Source organism: Metopolophium dirhodum, chromosome 3 (assembly GCF_019925205.1).
Source record: "Metopolophium dirhodum isolate CAU chromosome 3, ASM1992520v1, whole genome shotgun sequence".
Lineage (NCBI taxonomy): Eukaryota > Metazoa > Arthropoda > Insecta > Hemiptera > Aphididae > Metopolophium > Metopolophium dirhodum.
This window is the reverse complement of record NC_083562.1, coordinates 2993192-3010316: the sequence shown is the minus strand read 5'-3', so window position 1 is coordinate 3010316 and position 17125 is coordinate 2993192. Positions and strand designations below refer to the sequence as shown.

The 17125-nt window shown below is 32.2% G+C and overlaps 1 protein-coding gene across 2 annotated transcripts in view; it reads left to right on the top strand.

Moving 5' to 3' along the window:
* LOC132941841 (glutamate receptor ionotropic, kainate glr-3-like) overlaps positions 1 to 15803 on the top strand; it is a 46694-nt gene extending 30891 nt beyond the window's left edge. For both annotated transcript variants that reach the window (XM_061010049.1, XM_061010048.1), the window contains exons 6-7: positions 1479 to 1753; positions 14906 to 15803. In XM_061010049.1, the coding sequence (XP_060866032.1) occupies positions 1479 to 1753; positions 14906 to 15206 (576 nt within the window). In that variant the 3' untranslated portion in view covers positions 15207 to 15803. The remainder of the gene's footprint in view (positions 1 to 1478; positions 1754 to 14905) is intronic.
* Positions 15804 to 17125: the final 1322 nt, after the last annotated feature.

The following is a 17125-nucleotide window of genomic DNA, read 5'->3' as shown; positions in this document are numbered from 1 at the left end:
GTCACGAAAAATTTTTTTATCAATAGGAGGCATAAAATTAGCTAAAACCGAGTAGGCCGAACGACTGTTTTTCAAATATTTTGACAAATGCTATTAGATTAATTGTTATATCATTTAAGGGGTGTCGTCGTCCTAACCTGGCGATACCAACTTCTTTTTTTCAAATGAGAAACAATCTTTTTTACCGTCAATTATTAAGACAATGTTGTACTTATAAATCTAAATATTTAAAAACATGGCAAGTACTGAAGAATATTTAAAAATTTTAATCAGAATTTGAATAAATACATATTATTAAAATAAATAATAATTGTGGTGTGCATGAGTATTGCTTGGTGAATTATACTCGATGAATTATACTCATATAAATATTGATGTAAATTTATATTTATTACAAAAAATTTGCGAGGCACCCCAAAAAAAAATTTGGTCCTAGTTTACTAAAAATAATAGTACCTATAGTTATATTTACTAAAATGTAACTATATATAGGTACTATTATTTGTAATGACGTAAAAATGGTAGAAAAAAATATCAATTATAATATGTAAATCAGCGAATTTGAATGATTGCATATTTTAAATTTGTTATGTGCATGTTTGTATGTACAATATGTTTTATCGATTTTCACTTATAGCATAATAGTTCGATAGTACTACTACTTATTACGTTCCCACATGTAATATGATATATATTATTATTATGTCATATATTGTTTCATTGTGTCATATACCGATTATCGTCAAATATTAATGATAATATCGTGTCCGAAGGCGAACGAGACGGGTGCGTTCATAATGGAACGGTGGCTGGGAGTGGTGAACGAGCCACCATGCCCCAATTTGGTCCTAGTTTACTAAAAATAATAGTACCTATAGTTATATTTACTAAAATTTTGTTGTTACCAGTGACCAACGTACTAAGTAGTAAGTATGATTGAACTAGAAAAACGGTAGAAAAAAATATAAATTATAATATGTACATCAGTGAATTTTGAATGATTGCATATTTTAAATTTTTTATGCGCATGTTCGTATACAATATGTTTTATCAATTTTCACTTCTATATAATTCCACGACAGTCTGTACTACTAATTACCATAGATTAAACATACATAGATAGCCAACGGCTATGTAGAATTTGGAAACAACAATTTGGTGACAGTAGATGGCGCTGCTAGACGTTTTCTACATATTAATATCATAGCATTGTACCCGAGAATCCGTACCCGGCTCAACCCGAGCAATGTGTTATCACCAAGGACACGATTTCCAAATTCTACGCAGCCGTTGGCTATCCAATGTATGTTTAATCTATGTACTTATTACGTTTCCACCACGAACTAAGAAGACGTCTTCTTAGTTCATGGTTCCCACCGGCAGTATAATATAATATACTATTATATTATTACTATGTCGTGTTATACTGTTTCATCGTGTCGTACACCGATTTTCGTCAAACGTTAACGCGTCCGAAGGCGAACGAGACGGATGCGGCCATCATGGACCGGTGGCTGGGAGTGGTGAACGAGCCACCTTGCCCCCAGTACGAGTTCGGCGACATCGAGGTGATGGCCAAGTCGGTGTGCACCCATCAGACCATATTGGTGTTGGAGACGCCCATGGTGATGGCCAGGGCTATGAGCCACCAGAACGGGTGCCGAGTCATGTCGGTGGCCGGTCGTCACGCGGTCGCTTACGCATCGGTGTTGACGGCCAAGGGATCGCCGTACACGCCACCGATAAACGAGATGTAAGTATAGCGCAGTGGCGTGACGAAGGACTTAATTTGAGGCACGCGCCTCTGTTCAAAGGGTGGTGGGTGTCCCGGAGACTAGGGTTATTTCACACAAATAATTCAAATTGTTTCGCAATAAATAATTTATTAAGTACACACTAAGCCTAAGCCAATCTTTCTCGGTTACCATTTACGTAAATGCGTTATTACTTATATAATTTCCAATATAAACTGTTGTGCCTCAAAAGTTAACGAAGTTCGCCATGCCACTGAAGACTGAAGTATTTTACGTATGTATAGAGGACGTCGTTGTCTCCGCCACACTAACGCTTATGATGAATACCAAAATGTACGTCCAGCAGTCACAAATGTTGTGCTGTCGGCTCAAATATTGGAGTGAATCGACCTATTGTCAAACTTAAATGCACAAGAACATATTATCCGCGTTCTATAGTTGGTTCTAGGTTTTTTACGATATTTTTATTTTCAAGTGACCTATGGGTATATATGTATATATATTATAACTAGCTGATCCCGCTGGCACTTCGTTGCCCGTTAAATGCACCAATTCTATAAGACTCAAACTTTGTTCAATTCGTTATTTAATATTCGGTGTATGGTGTATAGTGTTCACAATTTATTCTAACTTTTCTGTTGACCGGAATAAATTCTGATTTGCTGCAGTATTTTATCTGGTAGGCAATCTACCTGCGGTAGATCGCGGACCCCGTGCTGTTTGTACGTAAGTGTATGATTTAACTTTAAAGTATAAAAATTGTACCAAGTTTGTAATTTTTACTTAATTCCACCCACGGTGAATTAATATAATCAATTAATACAAAAGCCTAACGCAACCGTACTAAAATCCGATAAATAAAAAAAAACAAATTTAACACTTTTCAAATTAGCCTATCTTCTTCTCAGAGGTCTAATCTACACACATCCATTCATTTTTATCTATACAACTCTCAGCATGCCTAGCAGCAGTATAGGCAATAGGGTAGGCAATATCAGGTGGGCAATTTATCTGTGGTAGGTCGCGGACCCAGTGCTGTTTGTACGTAAGTGTAGGATTTAACTCTAAATTATCGAAGTTATACCAAGTTAATTTTGATATTATAATATAATTCGAATTGATGCTATTGTACCTGATCCGCCCGAATAACCAATGGCAACCAATAATAAATAATTACTAATTTCTACTGTAGAGTGTAACCAATGGCAACTATTAATAAATAAAAATAAAATTTCCAATTTCCATCTTGAACCTCAATGTCCCTGTTTGAGCAGCTATTTAAAATGCGAATTTCGAAAAATCCTTTCTTAGGGCGCCTATACATAGTAATAAATACATTTACTGAAAATTTCATATCCATAGCTTCAGCAGTTCCGGCTAGACGATAATGAATCACCCAGGACAAGTCTTTTTATATATATAGATATTTAAAAACGGTTATATAATTCGCTTAAAAATAAAATATCGTAAAAACCACCTCCGATTGAATACGGATAACATGTTCTTACGTTTAAGTTTGGGTCGTTTCACTCAAATATTTAAGGTAACAACACAAAATTGACAACTGATGGACGTATATTTTGGTATATTATGCGTTAGTAAGATAGATACAACTCATACGATTACGAAGTTCTCTTAAATTATGTTATAATATACGCGGTGACGACGCTCTAAATACCCGTATTCGGGGCCGCCTTTAGAATTGTTAAGGTCTAGGACAAAAAAAAATGAGAGACCCTGTGCGAAAATAATTGTGAAGCCTGATATAATAGCTTATTATGTTTATAAGTGTATTTAAAATAATCTTACCTACTTTTTACTATTTGCATAAATTGATTCAAAATTAACGAATCTTCGGAAGAATATTGTGCCATTTTTTTGGAAATAGAATACAAAATAATGTGGTTCTTTCTCATTACATTACACTAAAAAAAGTCATGGCAGCCGATATGGACGATATCGTTATATCGCCAAGAAGCAAATTAAAGCCCTATGTGCTATATATGTGGAACAAAAAAACCTCTAAGGTTTTCCGAAAGTATTACACTATTATGTACCTTTTGGTTTTGTACTTTTGTCCTACCATATGGATATGGCCTATTATCATAATTCATAATATTTTGACGGCGACAGTTATTTATTTATTAAATATTAAATAGGTACATTTTTGCTATTTTTTTTTAAAAAAACCCTCCAAGGGAAACATAAACTTTTTAATGCTATGAAATCATAATATAATATTTGAAACCAATTTTCCAATTAATTTTTTTTTTCGAACGCGAAGATCCAAATCTCAGTAAAAAGCGCGAAACTATTTTCGACGAAAGCGTATATAATAATTACGTATTTTAACAATTAATCTTATCAATTTTAATTTCGTCAACTGACATTTCTCGTCTATTTCGTGCATAATATTATGTTATATATTATTATATTTAATCATATATCATCTACACTCGTACAATCACGACCTCTAATAATAGACAATAATCATTAATCATAATATATTATAATATACACGCTGCCGGTTTTAAAATAGCAGTGCGATATCGGACCACGCGGACTAACGCGAGAGCATTAAGATTTCAAACCTAAAATCATAGGTCACTATATTATACTATATAGACGCGCAGCTGAAAATCAAAATATTATGGTCTTAACAAACGTCATGCGAAATATTTGAAAAGACGATCGGGTCTCGTGTTAAATTAATAGCAAGGTTATAGTAAGGTGAAAAACTGCAGTATAATAATATACGTCGTATAGCGAAATAGAAGAAGAAGAAGAAAACAAACAAAAATATGAATATTTCACCTAAGGTATACCTACGCCGTGTTATGTATGCAGACAACCCCCCACTGGGTTTATTCTGAGAATTTAAAACCACCCCGTGCTCGCGTTATACAGAAAACAATATATCATATATTATATATATATACATAGTGTATCAACGGTCAACCTATGTACTCGACCCACGGGGACACGATGTCGCGAGGCGCCGGAAAACGGCTACGACACGCCACCGTCGTTTAAAATTCGAGTAAAAAATATCGTATATCATTTTTTTTTTTCGACATTGCAATAACCTCTCTCTGCGCAATAATAATAATAATAATACATAGTACACCGGCGAACGGAAATTCGCGAATTTTTCGCTGATCGCGCACACTGGACGATAAAAAAAAAAAAACGTCCGATCGAAAAATATAATGCTGCGGTATAATAATATCACGTGGATAGGTACCACGTCTTACCGGTATGGTTCGTCCGGACGGGTTCTCCGGCCTTTCGTTCGCCGCCGCATCATCAATTCCACAGATCTAGTTTACGGGTCTACGACCAATTCGGTCGCGTATGTATGGGCGGAAACTGGCGCGATCCGTCGCACGACTATCGGTTACGACACGCCACCGTCGTTTAAAATTCGAGTAAAAAATATCGTATATCATTTTTTTTTTCGACATTGCAATAACCTCTCTCTGCGCAATAATAATAATAATAATACATAGTACACCGGCGAATGGAAATTCGCGAATTTTTCGCTGATCGCGCACACTGGACGATAAAAAAAAAAAAACGTCCGATCGAAAAATATAATGCTGCGGTATAATAATATCACGTGGATAGGTACCACGTCTTACCGGTATGGTTCGTCCGGACGGGTTCTCCGGCCTTTCGTTCGCCGCCGCATCATCAATTCCACAGACCTAGTTTACGGGTCTACGACCAATTCGGTCGCGTATGTATGGGCGGAAACTGGCGCGATCCGTCGCACGACTATCGGTTCCGGCCCGCGGGCCTCACCCGTCCGCCAGATAGAGTTGCGCGGTGCGATTAATAATTATTATAACAATACTATTGTAACGTAGGACTACGCCAGCCTGTCGGCCGACTAATCGATAAGACGTTCTCCGATAACAACAAATAATAATAATAATCGACGGAACAAGCGACAATTTAATAAGAGGCGTGGGTGGTAAGTTGTATATAATATAAATCCTCTTAAGTGCCAAGAGGTTTATAGAGTAGAATTAAATTTCCGAGTTATTGGCTCATCGCGTTTAAGGTACCTATATATATTTTATGATAGATTTAAGAACCGTCTATAAAAGGTGGTATAAGCTTAAATCCGATTCTATGAATTTGCTTAACGGATTGAACAATATTATTATTCAAGCTTGTAATGTCTTGCGAATTTCTAAAATCCTTAATACGTTAATGGAGAAAATTCCAAAATCAATTTCATGAAATCTGCAGGTTCAATGAAAATTAAAAAATTACCTAATTCAACATTACTTTGTAAAGTGACCACGCTTATATTAGTGTTTTTTTTTAGTACCGAATTCAGTCGTTTTCGTTACTGTTTTCATATGATATTATAATATTATTATTACAATAGGTAATAACGGGTGTCACACCATTACAATATATTATTACGATAATAATAATACGCAAGTCTAAGGCAGCTGCTGCAGTGACGCCGAACCATATATTATATAATATAATATAATATCGAAAACTCTGCAGTTTACGTCGTATTATAAAGGCAAAAGGCCGACACACACGCTACTATACCTTGCTGCAAAACGGATCGTTCGTTTCGAAATTTCAATCGGAAATCGGCGGCCATGGTCTTATCGTTTTTCTTCGCTCTCCAAAACGCACCGAAAACAATGGTAATTTCAGGTGAAAAAACAAAAAAAAAATACTATAAAATTCCACATTGATTATTATTTCAAGTATGCATGTTTGATAATTTATACTGCAATATATTACTTTTTAGATATTTCCTTCTTGAATTCTAATTCAAAGTAGTATATAGTTAGAGTAGGTAGTTATCGCTAACCAAAATAAATGTCTTTTAATATATTTTACCTACTTACCAGCTATAATATTATTATGTATAACAATGTGTGGTGTACCGTTAAAATGTAATTGACATGACGTCAAAACGAAAGCTACAATTCACTAATAAAATAATAATGAACGAGAAATGTGTAAATATTTGTTTAGGAATAAACTGTGATCGTTGTATTATAAATAATTACGGAGGTGTGCTAATCCGTTGTCGATTGAATAAGTCTATAAATTGTTTGTAATCATTAATCACCGTATAATATTATGATATTTTATATAATATATAGTAAATATCAGTGTAGGTACACACAGTGGTATATTGAGGGGGGGGGGGGGGGTACATGAAATGTATATAGTTAGTCTCTGGTTTTTCTTTAGCGCATATAATAATTCAATACTGGGCATTAACGAGTTAAAAAGTTAAATAATTAAGTTAAAAAGTTAATTTTATTTTAACTTAATTAGTTTTTTTTGGCTTTTCATTAGCTTAACTACTGTTAACGCACTAAATGTATTTTTTAACTAACGTGAAATCAACGAATTAATTTTTCATTTTAAGAAGTAAGTTAAGTTAATTTATTTTGTTTTTAATTTAATTATACTTCTCAATTTCGTTTTCATGTCAAAAATGTTTTTCCGTGAATTGTTTAGAGTTAAAAACGTATATCATTCGAATGTAACTTCTATGGAAATACTGTATAAAGTATATAAAACTATAGGTCTATAATTATTAGTTTTGGGTTGGAAAAAAAATTAAGTACGCTAGCGTTGTATAAACAAATTAACTTTTTCTTAACTTAGTGGTAATGAGGCTAAACTTGACTGAGTTAACCTATAGTTAAATTAACTTTTAACTTTTGACTTTTTGTTATTGGTGTATATTAACTTAACTGAGTTAAAAAAAATTATTAACTTGCCCAACCACGAGTCTTAGTAATAATAAATAGGCTGGCAGACCTTCGCTCAGAATATTTTTACGTATGCATTATGCCAGTGGTTCTCAATCTTTTTTGTACCGCGACCCAAATTTCCCCCAAAAAATCGTTCTCGACCCACGTGGTTTAGCTTTTCAAAAAGTAGTTATAAAAAACAAAATTTGTTTATTACTTTTATTGGGTATTTATTATTTTATAGGTTTATAATCAATATATTTTTACAAAATAATGTACTTTTAATAATGAGGCCCGTCGTAATAAATAAATATACGACGAATTATTATTTATTGCCCACGTAATTTTTGGTACTATATTACTATAATAATATAAGTACATATTAGAGTACATATTATATATTTAATAACATAATAATATATTTAATAAGTATATTTAATATTAATTTAACATAAATGTCTTGAAATCTATATAATTCAAAAATATTGCAACCCACCAAAAATTGACTGACGACCCACCAGTGGGTCGCGACCAACAGTTTGAGAAACGTTGCATTATGCAATGATTGATAAATCACTGAATTCAAATTTTACACGTGTATCACAGTGAAGTAGGTACGTAGGTACCTACTATTAATGACAAAGTACGTACACGCTACACGTCTCCTATTTTACAACAGAATGGTTTTTTATTGCATTTTTACCATATTACCACATTAGAAAAAAATTTACATGTTTTTTTTTTAACAAATTTAATATATTTTTATACAATTAATGTAACAATATAATATAAATTTTAATACAATACAAAATATAATAAAACACAAAATATGATACAATACAAAATATGATACAATACAAAATATGATACAATATAAACAATAATATAAACAATATAAACAATACAATATAAACAAGAGAATTACTACGTCCATAAGGATAAATCGATAACAAACATCAGGTTCTGCCGATTACGATTTTTATTTTGGAAATTGTTTATCCATCTTACCCCAATCGTAAGAGACATTGGACGTCGGATCACAATCCCAGGCAATTACTTTAGCCATACTTTTATCGCAATAATCGACATTCCGTACTCGTGCCTAAATCACGTTTAAAATATTTTCCGATCTGTTTAATAGGCATAATAATTCAATTTTGAATTTCGTGTTTAAAATCAAACTACCTGATAAAATAGGTATATTTATTTATTTACCGTGGAAAAGAAGAGCATATTAATATTATGTATAAGTTGTTTAAATGTCATAACATAAAATATATCCGCAAAAAGTTGGAAAATCCTAGCTATAGTAAGTTGGAGGACCGGGATATTGATGATGAAAGCTCGTCATCGGCGAGTGTTGTACCCGCCGAAAAACCCATCTTCTGAACATGAAGCTCGGCAGAGACGCTATTGAAACATACGAGTGTGTGGAACTATGATAAAATGGGTATATTTAGCTATTTGCAGTGGAATAGAAGAGCATATTAATATTATGTTTAAATTGTTTAAATGTCATAACATAAAATATATCCGCTAATGATGAATACTTGAGACGTGTCATCTGCAAATTACGATTTACCATCATATCGTATACTCAGCGAAGTACCTAATTTAATTATTTCAAAAGGATGATATACCTATACTGTGTATAAGAAAATTTAGATCGTCGTCACATATTGATCACAAAATGATGTTGTAAGTACCGATTTTTTTCAATAAAGCAATTTTATGTGTTATCCTATATTATATTTTATATGCGTTTAAAATGTACAAATTACAATATATTATATAATACACATTTATTTATGTTTGCGTTATTTAATATTTTATAATTTATGCCGATCGTCAATTTGTTCAAACAAGTTCGGATTATGAAATTAAAAGTATAATATAAATATAGAGAATCAATATATTCAGGGATGGTTTCCTCCTTGGCTGAGATTTATTTTCACCCATCTTACAGCGTTCCCACCGGTTATTATTATCTCTCCCTATCAATTATATTTTTGAGATTTTTAACATGTTTGTAAGTAGGTATCTACTATGGGTTTTTTTTTTTTAAATAAAAATAATTTTAGCTATATATTTTGATAATTTTAATTGAATATTATAAGTCTTGAATTCTATTATAGTAATAAATAACTATTTTTCTACTTCACTAAGACTGTGCACAGCAGTGTTAATAAGACAACTTAAAACTATAAACTATTATGATAAATTAATAGAACGACGATGAGTGTCTAATATATAAGTAAGTTCTTACTTTATGTTCCACATATGTTTCAAGATTCTCTGCTATATTCCATGTTTGGCAGACTGGTTTTTCGGCGTGTTCAACATTTGCGGATGACGAGTTTTCGTCATCGGCATCATAGTTCTCCAAGTTACGGTTATGACTTTTTAACTTTCGGGTAGACGATTTTTTCACAAAGTGTGCACGGGTCTTAAACAAGTTCAGATTGATTTTTGTTTAGAGTAATAGAAAACAAAATATATACCTAGTCACTAGTCAGTGTGTTTAAAATAATTATCTTCGACTTTCAAAAATATTTTTTCTTACGCCATAATATATATAATTCGTGTGTAGTGTATAGGTCATGATATTTAAAAATAAAATATAAATTTTCGTATATCATATTATTATAATGTACTATAAAGTGTATACGTATAATCGACGTTTAAAATAAAAATTAATTAATAGTTAAATTTAAATTTGATAAACAAAATATACATTATAATTTTGTATTTCTAAGCAATACATTTTTAAAAAAAGAAGCATTGATAACAATTTAAAAAAGAAAATTATTCAAAAATTTTAAAACACGTTTAATATATTTAAAAATACATAGTATTCAACCGAATAAAACTTTGTTTATTTTAATTACAATACAAATGTTTTCCAACCATGTTTTCAGGTATTAATCATTCGTCATACCATAAAATACTATATTTATTGTTTAAATATTATTATATTAGTTACTAATTTGAATAACTGTTACATTTTACTTGCACGAATAGTTTTACTCGTTCGCTTATATTATGGTACTTTGTTGTATTTTAAGTTTTAAAGATCAATTAAAGTAATACAATTCTGGGAAAACAGACTAACGCGTCAATGGTGTAGCGAAAAAGCCTATTCTAAACGCCGTGTGATCATAATACATCACAACTATTTTTCTACTTCACTACTAAGACTGTGCATAGCAGTGTGAATAAAACAACTCAAAACTATAAACTTGTAATGATAAATTAATAGAAAGACGATGAGTGTCTAATATATAAGTAGATACATACTTTATGAATAAGACATAATAGTTCTACACACTCATATGATGATTCAATCGTCTCTGCCAAACATGTACTTTGGAGGACGGGGTTTTCGGTGGGTATACTCGCTGATGCCGAGGTTTCATCATCAATATCGTTGTCCTAAAACTTACTAAAGTTAGGATTTTCTAACTTTTTGTGGGTAGACGATCCGTCCACAAAGTGTGCACGTGCCTTAAACAAGTAATTATTAAAGTTATTGTTTTAACAGGCACTGATTTTCATAACTGAATAAAAGTATCTATGGAAATGTTTCTCGTACGTATAGGTACACGAGAAATGCGTATTTTAATTATTTTTAGTGCACATTAACTAGTCCTGAATAGTCCTGTATTAAAGTGATAAATAACTAATTTTATACTTCAATTATTGGATTGCCACGCACTAATGAAAAAGATATCGGAACTGCTATTGGGCATTTCTGCAAGGCGTTTTCACTCTTCATGGTTGAATCTCTGTGGACTCTGATATGTTAAGTATTAATTTACTATTAATCCGGAAACATGGAAAATCATCTGAAAGCGAAGATTCGACCACGAAGAGTGAACGCCTTACAGAAGTGCCCACTAGCAGTTCCGATATCTTTTTACGGTATTTACTACACCGAGACTATTAACCGAAAATATTTTCTCTGTTACCTGATCTTCATTCCGTATCGCGGCGTTGTGATTGTTCAAGTGACTAGAGTTACTCTCTTGCTCGGATGAATCGTCGTCACTTATAATAATCACCGACGCACAATCACGATCACGCGGAATTTTTGTACGCTATAATAATAAATTTATACTTAGCACGTCAGAGATTGCCCAATCATTAGACTTTAATATTATATGTATAGATAGGTATTTACTTCTTCACAAAGAGCCTGTGATTTGTATTCCTTGGTATCTGCGTGAAACATTATTAATATTATATTATTATATAAGTATAATAGATATAGGTACAATATATATACTTAATTATTGATGTATACAATCGAAATTCCTAAGATTTTACGCGCTGTATACGCAGTGGCGCCCCTCCCAATAAATTATTCCAGGATTTACTATTATATTTAAAAAAAATAAGTTAAGCACTATTATCGAAACCGTATAATACTACATCGGTATATTTCGTTATTATTCAGGGGGGGGGTCAACTTGCAGAGTTACCAGTTACTAGATGTTCTATGGGTATATGAAATTAATTCCGGACTATAATATAATAGAGAATTTCACATTATCTGAGCAATTAAAAATTTAGTTACGGAACAGTGAAAACGTATTTACTAGTATATACTTACTTATGACAATGTTAAAAGTTTTTGGCATTTTTCTGATAAAATTGTCAGCATCATCATCCAAAAATGCCCTTTTTCTTTTATTATTCATTTCAGAAGACATAATTCAAAGATCGACCGTTGTATTTTACTTACTATTATAAATGCGACGAAATCGATTTAAATAGGATTTATAAACGGATGCAATAACGATTCTGTAATTAAGATTTAACTGAATGGTAACTATTTGAATATTATATTGTACGTAGAGACAAAGTGTCACCCGAGCAATCACCCTTGCTACGAGTTTTTTTTTCATTTTCAGCCATCAAAAATATAAACAGTTCTGATCGTATTTTTATTATTTTATTATTATTACACAGATAATTGTTTAAAATAAGTATCGTTATATTTAAACTATATGCAAAATTATCTAGAATTTACTTATTTACCGAATTGCATTTTTATTTATTTGCATTATACGCCTACAATGAAACTTTCATTTAACTAGGTAACAATATTTTCTGTTTATCAAAATAATTTTATGAACCATACCAAATTAGAACCACATTTATTTAATAAACCCGGCGACTATTGCCATTAGCTGTTGTAGGGGTTATGAACTGTGGTAGGAGTAAGGTTGGTACAGTAGGTTTATTTTACGATTGTTTTAACGGTTGTTACGGTAGGTAGCAAACACGTGTATGTGTGGCAAGGTTTTTAACTACTATGAACCCGGGCGGTCACCCATCCGGGAGCTAGTAGCTGTGGCCGTTATTTACTCCCAGTCGCATTCCGCGACTGGTAACAGCCAACGCGCCACGCCAAGCCACTTATTTAATTCTATTTAACGAATTTCCATCAATAATACGATTTTTTTTTTGTTCCCCACGGAATGTTATGCTTTTTAGGCGTGTGTTCATCAAAGTTCTACCATCTTTAGAGATATCCAGACCATAATGTTTTAGTTAAGTTGATAATTAATTTAAACAATTATTATGAGATACATTAAACACTATAAATTCCAAGTTTATAATTTATCACATAATATACCCATTTTGTTATTTGAAATACCTAGTTGTATCAACAGTGGTGAAGCTTGAGTCTTTTAAATCGAGTAGACGTTGAAAAACAATGGCGCTACCCTCCCACTATTTTATTAATTTATTTTATCTATACTGTCAAAAATATTATATTGTGCATAAAAACTAGAAACAAAATAAAATGTATTTAAAACATATATATAAAATATTTTTCAAACTTTTAATACTAAAACTCATATGTGTAATTTATTATTCCATAATTTAAAATGTAATCGATTAAATCGTCTGACATAATGACAAATTACGTAGTATAATAATCAACAAATATTGTAAAAAAAAACCAACCAATATCCACGATAGTACAAAACCAAATTTGCGGCGGACGCATCAACAAAATTAAGTGACGGCAACGATTATGGAAAAATAAAAAATAAAACAAAAATATGAACGACAAGACGCGTTGCATAGCTCAATGATAACCTGCACTCACTTTCAAATTTCCCAAGCATGCCGTGCCCAGAAGGCCGAGACTTTTCAGATATATTTTAATAGTGTCTTAAGCATTTGGAACTAGACTATAGATATTCAACAATACATTTTCTGAACTCGAGGATAGTAATACGTTGAAATTCTTCAATTATAGATAAACCGAGGCTCAGCAAATGTATCTACAATAGTTCTACTATGTTCTGTTCCATTGGTCTGTGATAAAAATTTGTGGATCTTCAATAAATATTTTCTATGGTAAAATATTTATACCTATATAGTTAAAAAAGAAATAAGCAAGCTATATTAAAAAAAAAGTAATTAATTTAAGAGATTATTTTGTAATTTTGATTGTTTGATTTTGCAAAAATGTAAGGCTATACGTTTTTAAAATTTTACTTGGGCACTGCAGTAAACATGTCTTCTTTTTACACTTGATAAAAACTTGGGTTCAGTTAACATGTGTGGTTTTGCGTTTACCTGCGGATACTTTGAGTGCACATTATAATCGCCTCAATTTTTTTAATGATTTTTTAAGCGTGATTATTTTTACTTAGACGTGCTAAGAACTCAAAGCACCCCCCCCCCCCCCTTATTATGCTTACTATCACAACTAGCTTGTGGCATTTTCAAATAAATGAAGTATATTTTACCAGCGTAAAAGTCGGCCTAATTGTTAAACATTGTTTTTATTTTCAAAATTATAGTTAAATGATAAACCATATGTAGTTTATCCTACATTAGTAAAAGTATTATTGGGCATTTGAAGTAATATAACCTATATGTTGTACTATAATAATATACTCTCTAAATTTACGACGATACGTGAGTGTATGGTAATATTATATCATATAATTATTTACAATTTTCAAGTCTCAGTTAGGAGATTATATCAAACCATCAAACAAAAATACCCGATATTTTAAGTCCAAGTATTTATAATCCGGATAATATAAATTGGTCATATAAAAGTATTACGAGAAATATCCGAAAAAGACCTCCTTAAACTACAGACTATACGTCTTGTACTAGTTGTACTTACAATTTGTGTTACGAGAACTTTTATGGAGAAAATAACGATTTCAAGTGAAGCGATATATTTTTTTTTACACTATTATAAAATGCTTACCATTGTCACCTACGACCTACATATACGTGAAGAAGACGCATACCCAAGAATGTTTTTTTTAGCTACCGAGTGCATATTATTATTATTATGAATTCGTGTCGCTATTGTAACATAATTATGAACCAATATGGTTTTAACCGTTGTCGATTCCTGCGCAGAATGGTGTCGCTGCTCACCAACGGAGTGGTGGACTACTTGCAAAAGAAATGGCTGTCTCGGGAGTTTCGCGACTGGACGTTCACGGAAGCCGACAGCATCGGAGTGACCATCGGGCACGTGCGCGGGCTGCTCGTCGTCCTCGGCCTGTCCGTCGTCGTCGCCGCCGCCGTCATGTTCGCCGAACTGGTCACCGCCGGAGCGAACCGTTCCGTTGTTCCGGTTCCGTTTCGTAGCGTTGACCGCAGCAACTACGGCCAGCGCAGCAGTCGTGTAACCACTTACGGCGGTGCCCGTTGGTGAAAATCGTGTAGGCGCTAAGGGTGTGTAGGTATTTATTTATATCGTAGCACCCTGGGGCCTTGATTCTATATATATAGGCCCAATTTAAGTTAATAAACGCACTCGGCGGCCGACTCGTGCGCAAGGGCGTGGCTTTGCTTTATACACGGTAACCAAAATATATACAGATTCTTTATTCTCGGGGGGTAGTTATAGGTAGAGGGTAGGAGGTGTTATCGCCTCCCGTCGAGTAACATCACGAAACCACACCGAATGTTTAATTCTTGACAATAATTTGTTTTTAAATATATTCAGTCAGCAAATATTTATAAGACGTTTATAATGTATAATATATACGTATATCACATAGGCGTGTCCAGAACTATTTTACAAAGATCTGGTCAAGAGCACTTTAAAAAAATAATCTAAAAGTTACTTTTGATTTAATTTAAACTCGAAGTTCTGACCATCGCAGCAAGTCCAGATCCGTAAACATAGGTATAAGCATACAGCTAGGACAGAACTTAAACAATGAACACTCATCACTATTTCGAAACTATTAACTTTTTTTAAGATATGCAATTTTAATATTTTATACGATATTCACTTTATTTTCATTATCAAATTTAGACCTAAAAAATAATAATAAACTAATAAATTGATTTTATTTATGTTGGTTGTAAAGTACTGTGTTTGTTATTTATTTGTATGTCTATAATATATGACTACTGTCTATATACTATAAGAATAGTACGACCGTAACATTTTTCAACAAGCTGTTCTCTTCTACTACAGCATTCTACCAATTTTATAGATTTAAATATTATATAATATACCTACCATTTACGTAACATATAAGTATGATATTTATATAATACCAATTTCCTATTTGCTTATAAATAATACACTTACCTATTATACTTTATTCTCAGACAGGATTGGACAACTTTTTAGACGTGTATGTTTAAATCGTTTTACTGCGCGTTTAAAACGTTTTAATCGACGTTTAAAATAATAATTGATTAATAGTTAAATTTAAATTTGATAAACAAAATCATTATCGTTTTGTATTTTTAAGCAATAGATTTTTGAAACGAAGGATTGATAACAATTTAAAACACGTTTAATAAAAACATAGTTTCAAACGAATAAAACTTTGTTTCATTTAATTGGAAGAACCATGTTTTCAGGTATTAATCATTCGTCATACTGTAAACTACTATATTTATTATTTATTATTTACATATTATTATATTACTAATTTGAATATTTATTATAATTTAACTGTACGAAAAGTTTTACTCCTTCACTTATAATATTATTATGGTACTTTGGTGTAGGCATTTTGATCAACCAAAGCAATACAACTCTGGGAAAACAGACCAACGCGTCAGCGGTGTAGCGAAAAAGCCTATCCTAAACGCCGTGTGATCATAATATTATTATGTTGTGTGACCTAAGTTACAAATAATAATTGTACTTCAGTCGTCAAGTACAAAATCTTTTTCAGTCTCTACGATATCGCTATTGTCGAGCATTGAAGTATCCACCAGTGACAAATGATAATATTGTGTACGAATGCAACGAATACAGTTTACTAGGTAATAATGGAATACCGCCTATATAAGACGTAGACGATATTACACTGCAGGCATCTATTGTCTAAACTCTACAGCAATGTATGATATATATATGTTAGGTATAATAATGTTGTTTATAAATTGTCACTATATCTATATAGTTATGGACCAGGTATCGAATATATTATACTGAGTGATAATAATGGTTTTGCCTGTTACGGTCTACGGTATGTATTGTAATATACAATCATTATAATAGCTAATGTCCCTAAAATAATAAAATATAGACTAAAGTGTAAAGAAGACAATAATTAATAAAATATCAAAGGATGGTCAAATGACGCACCCGCTCAATGCGCT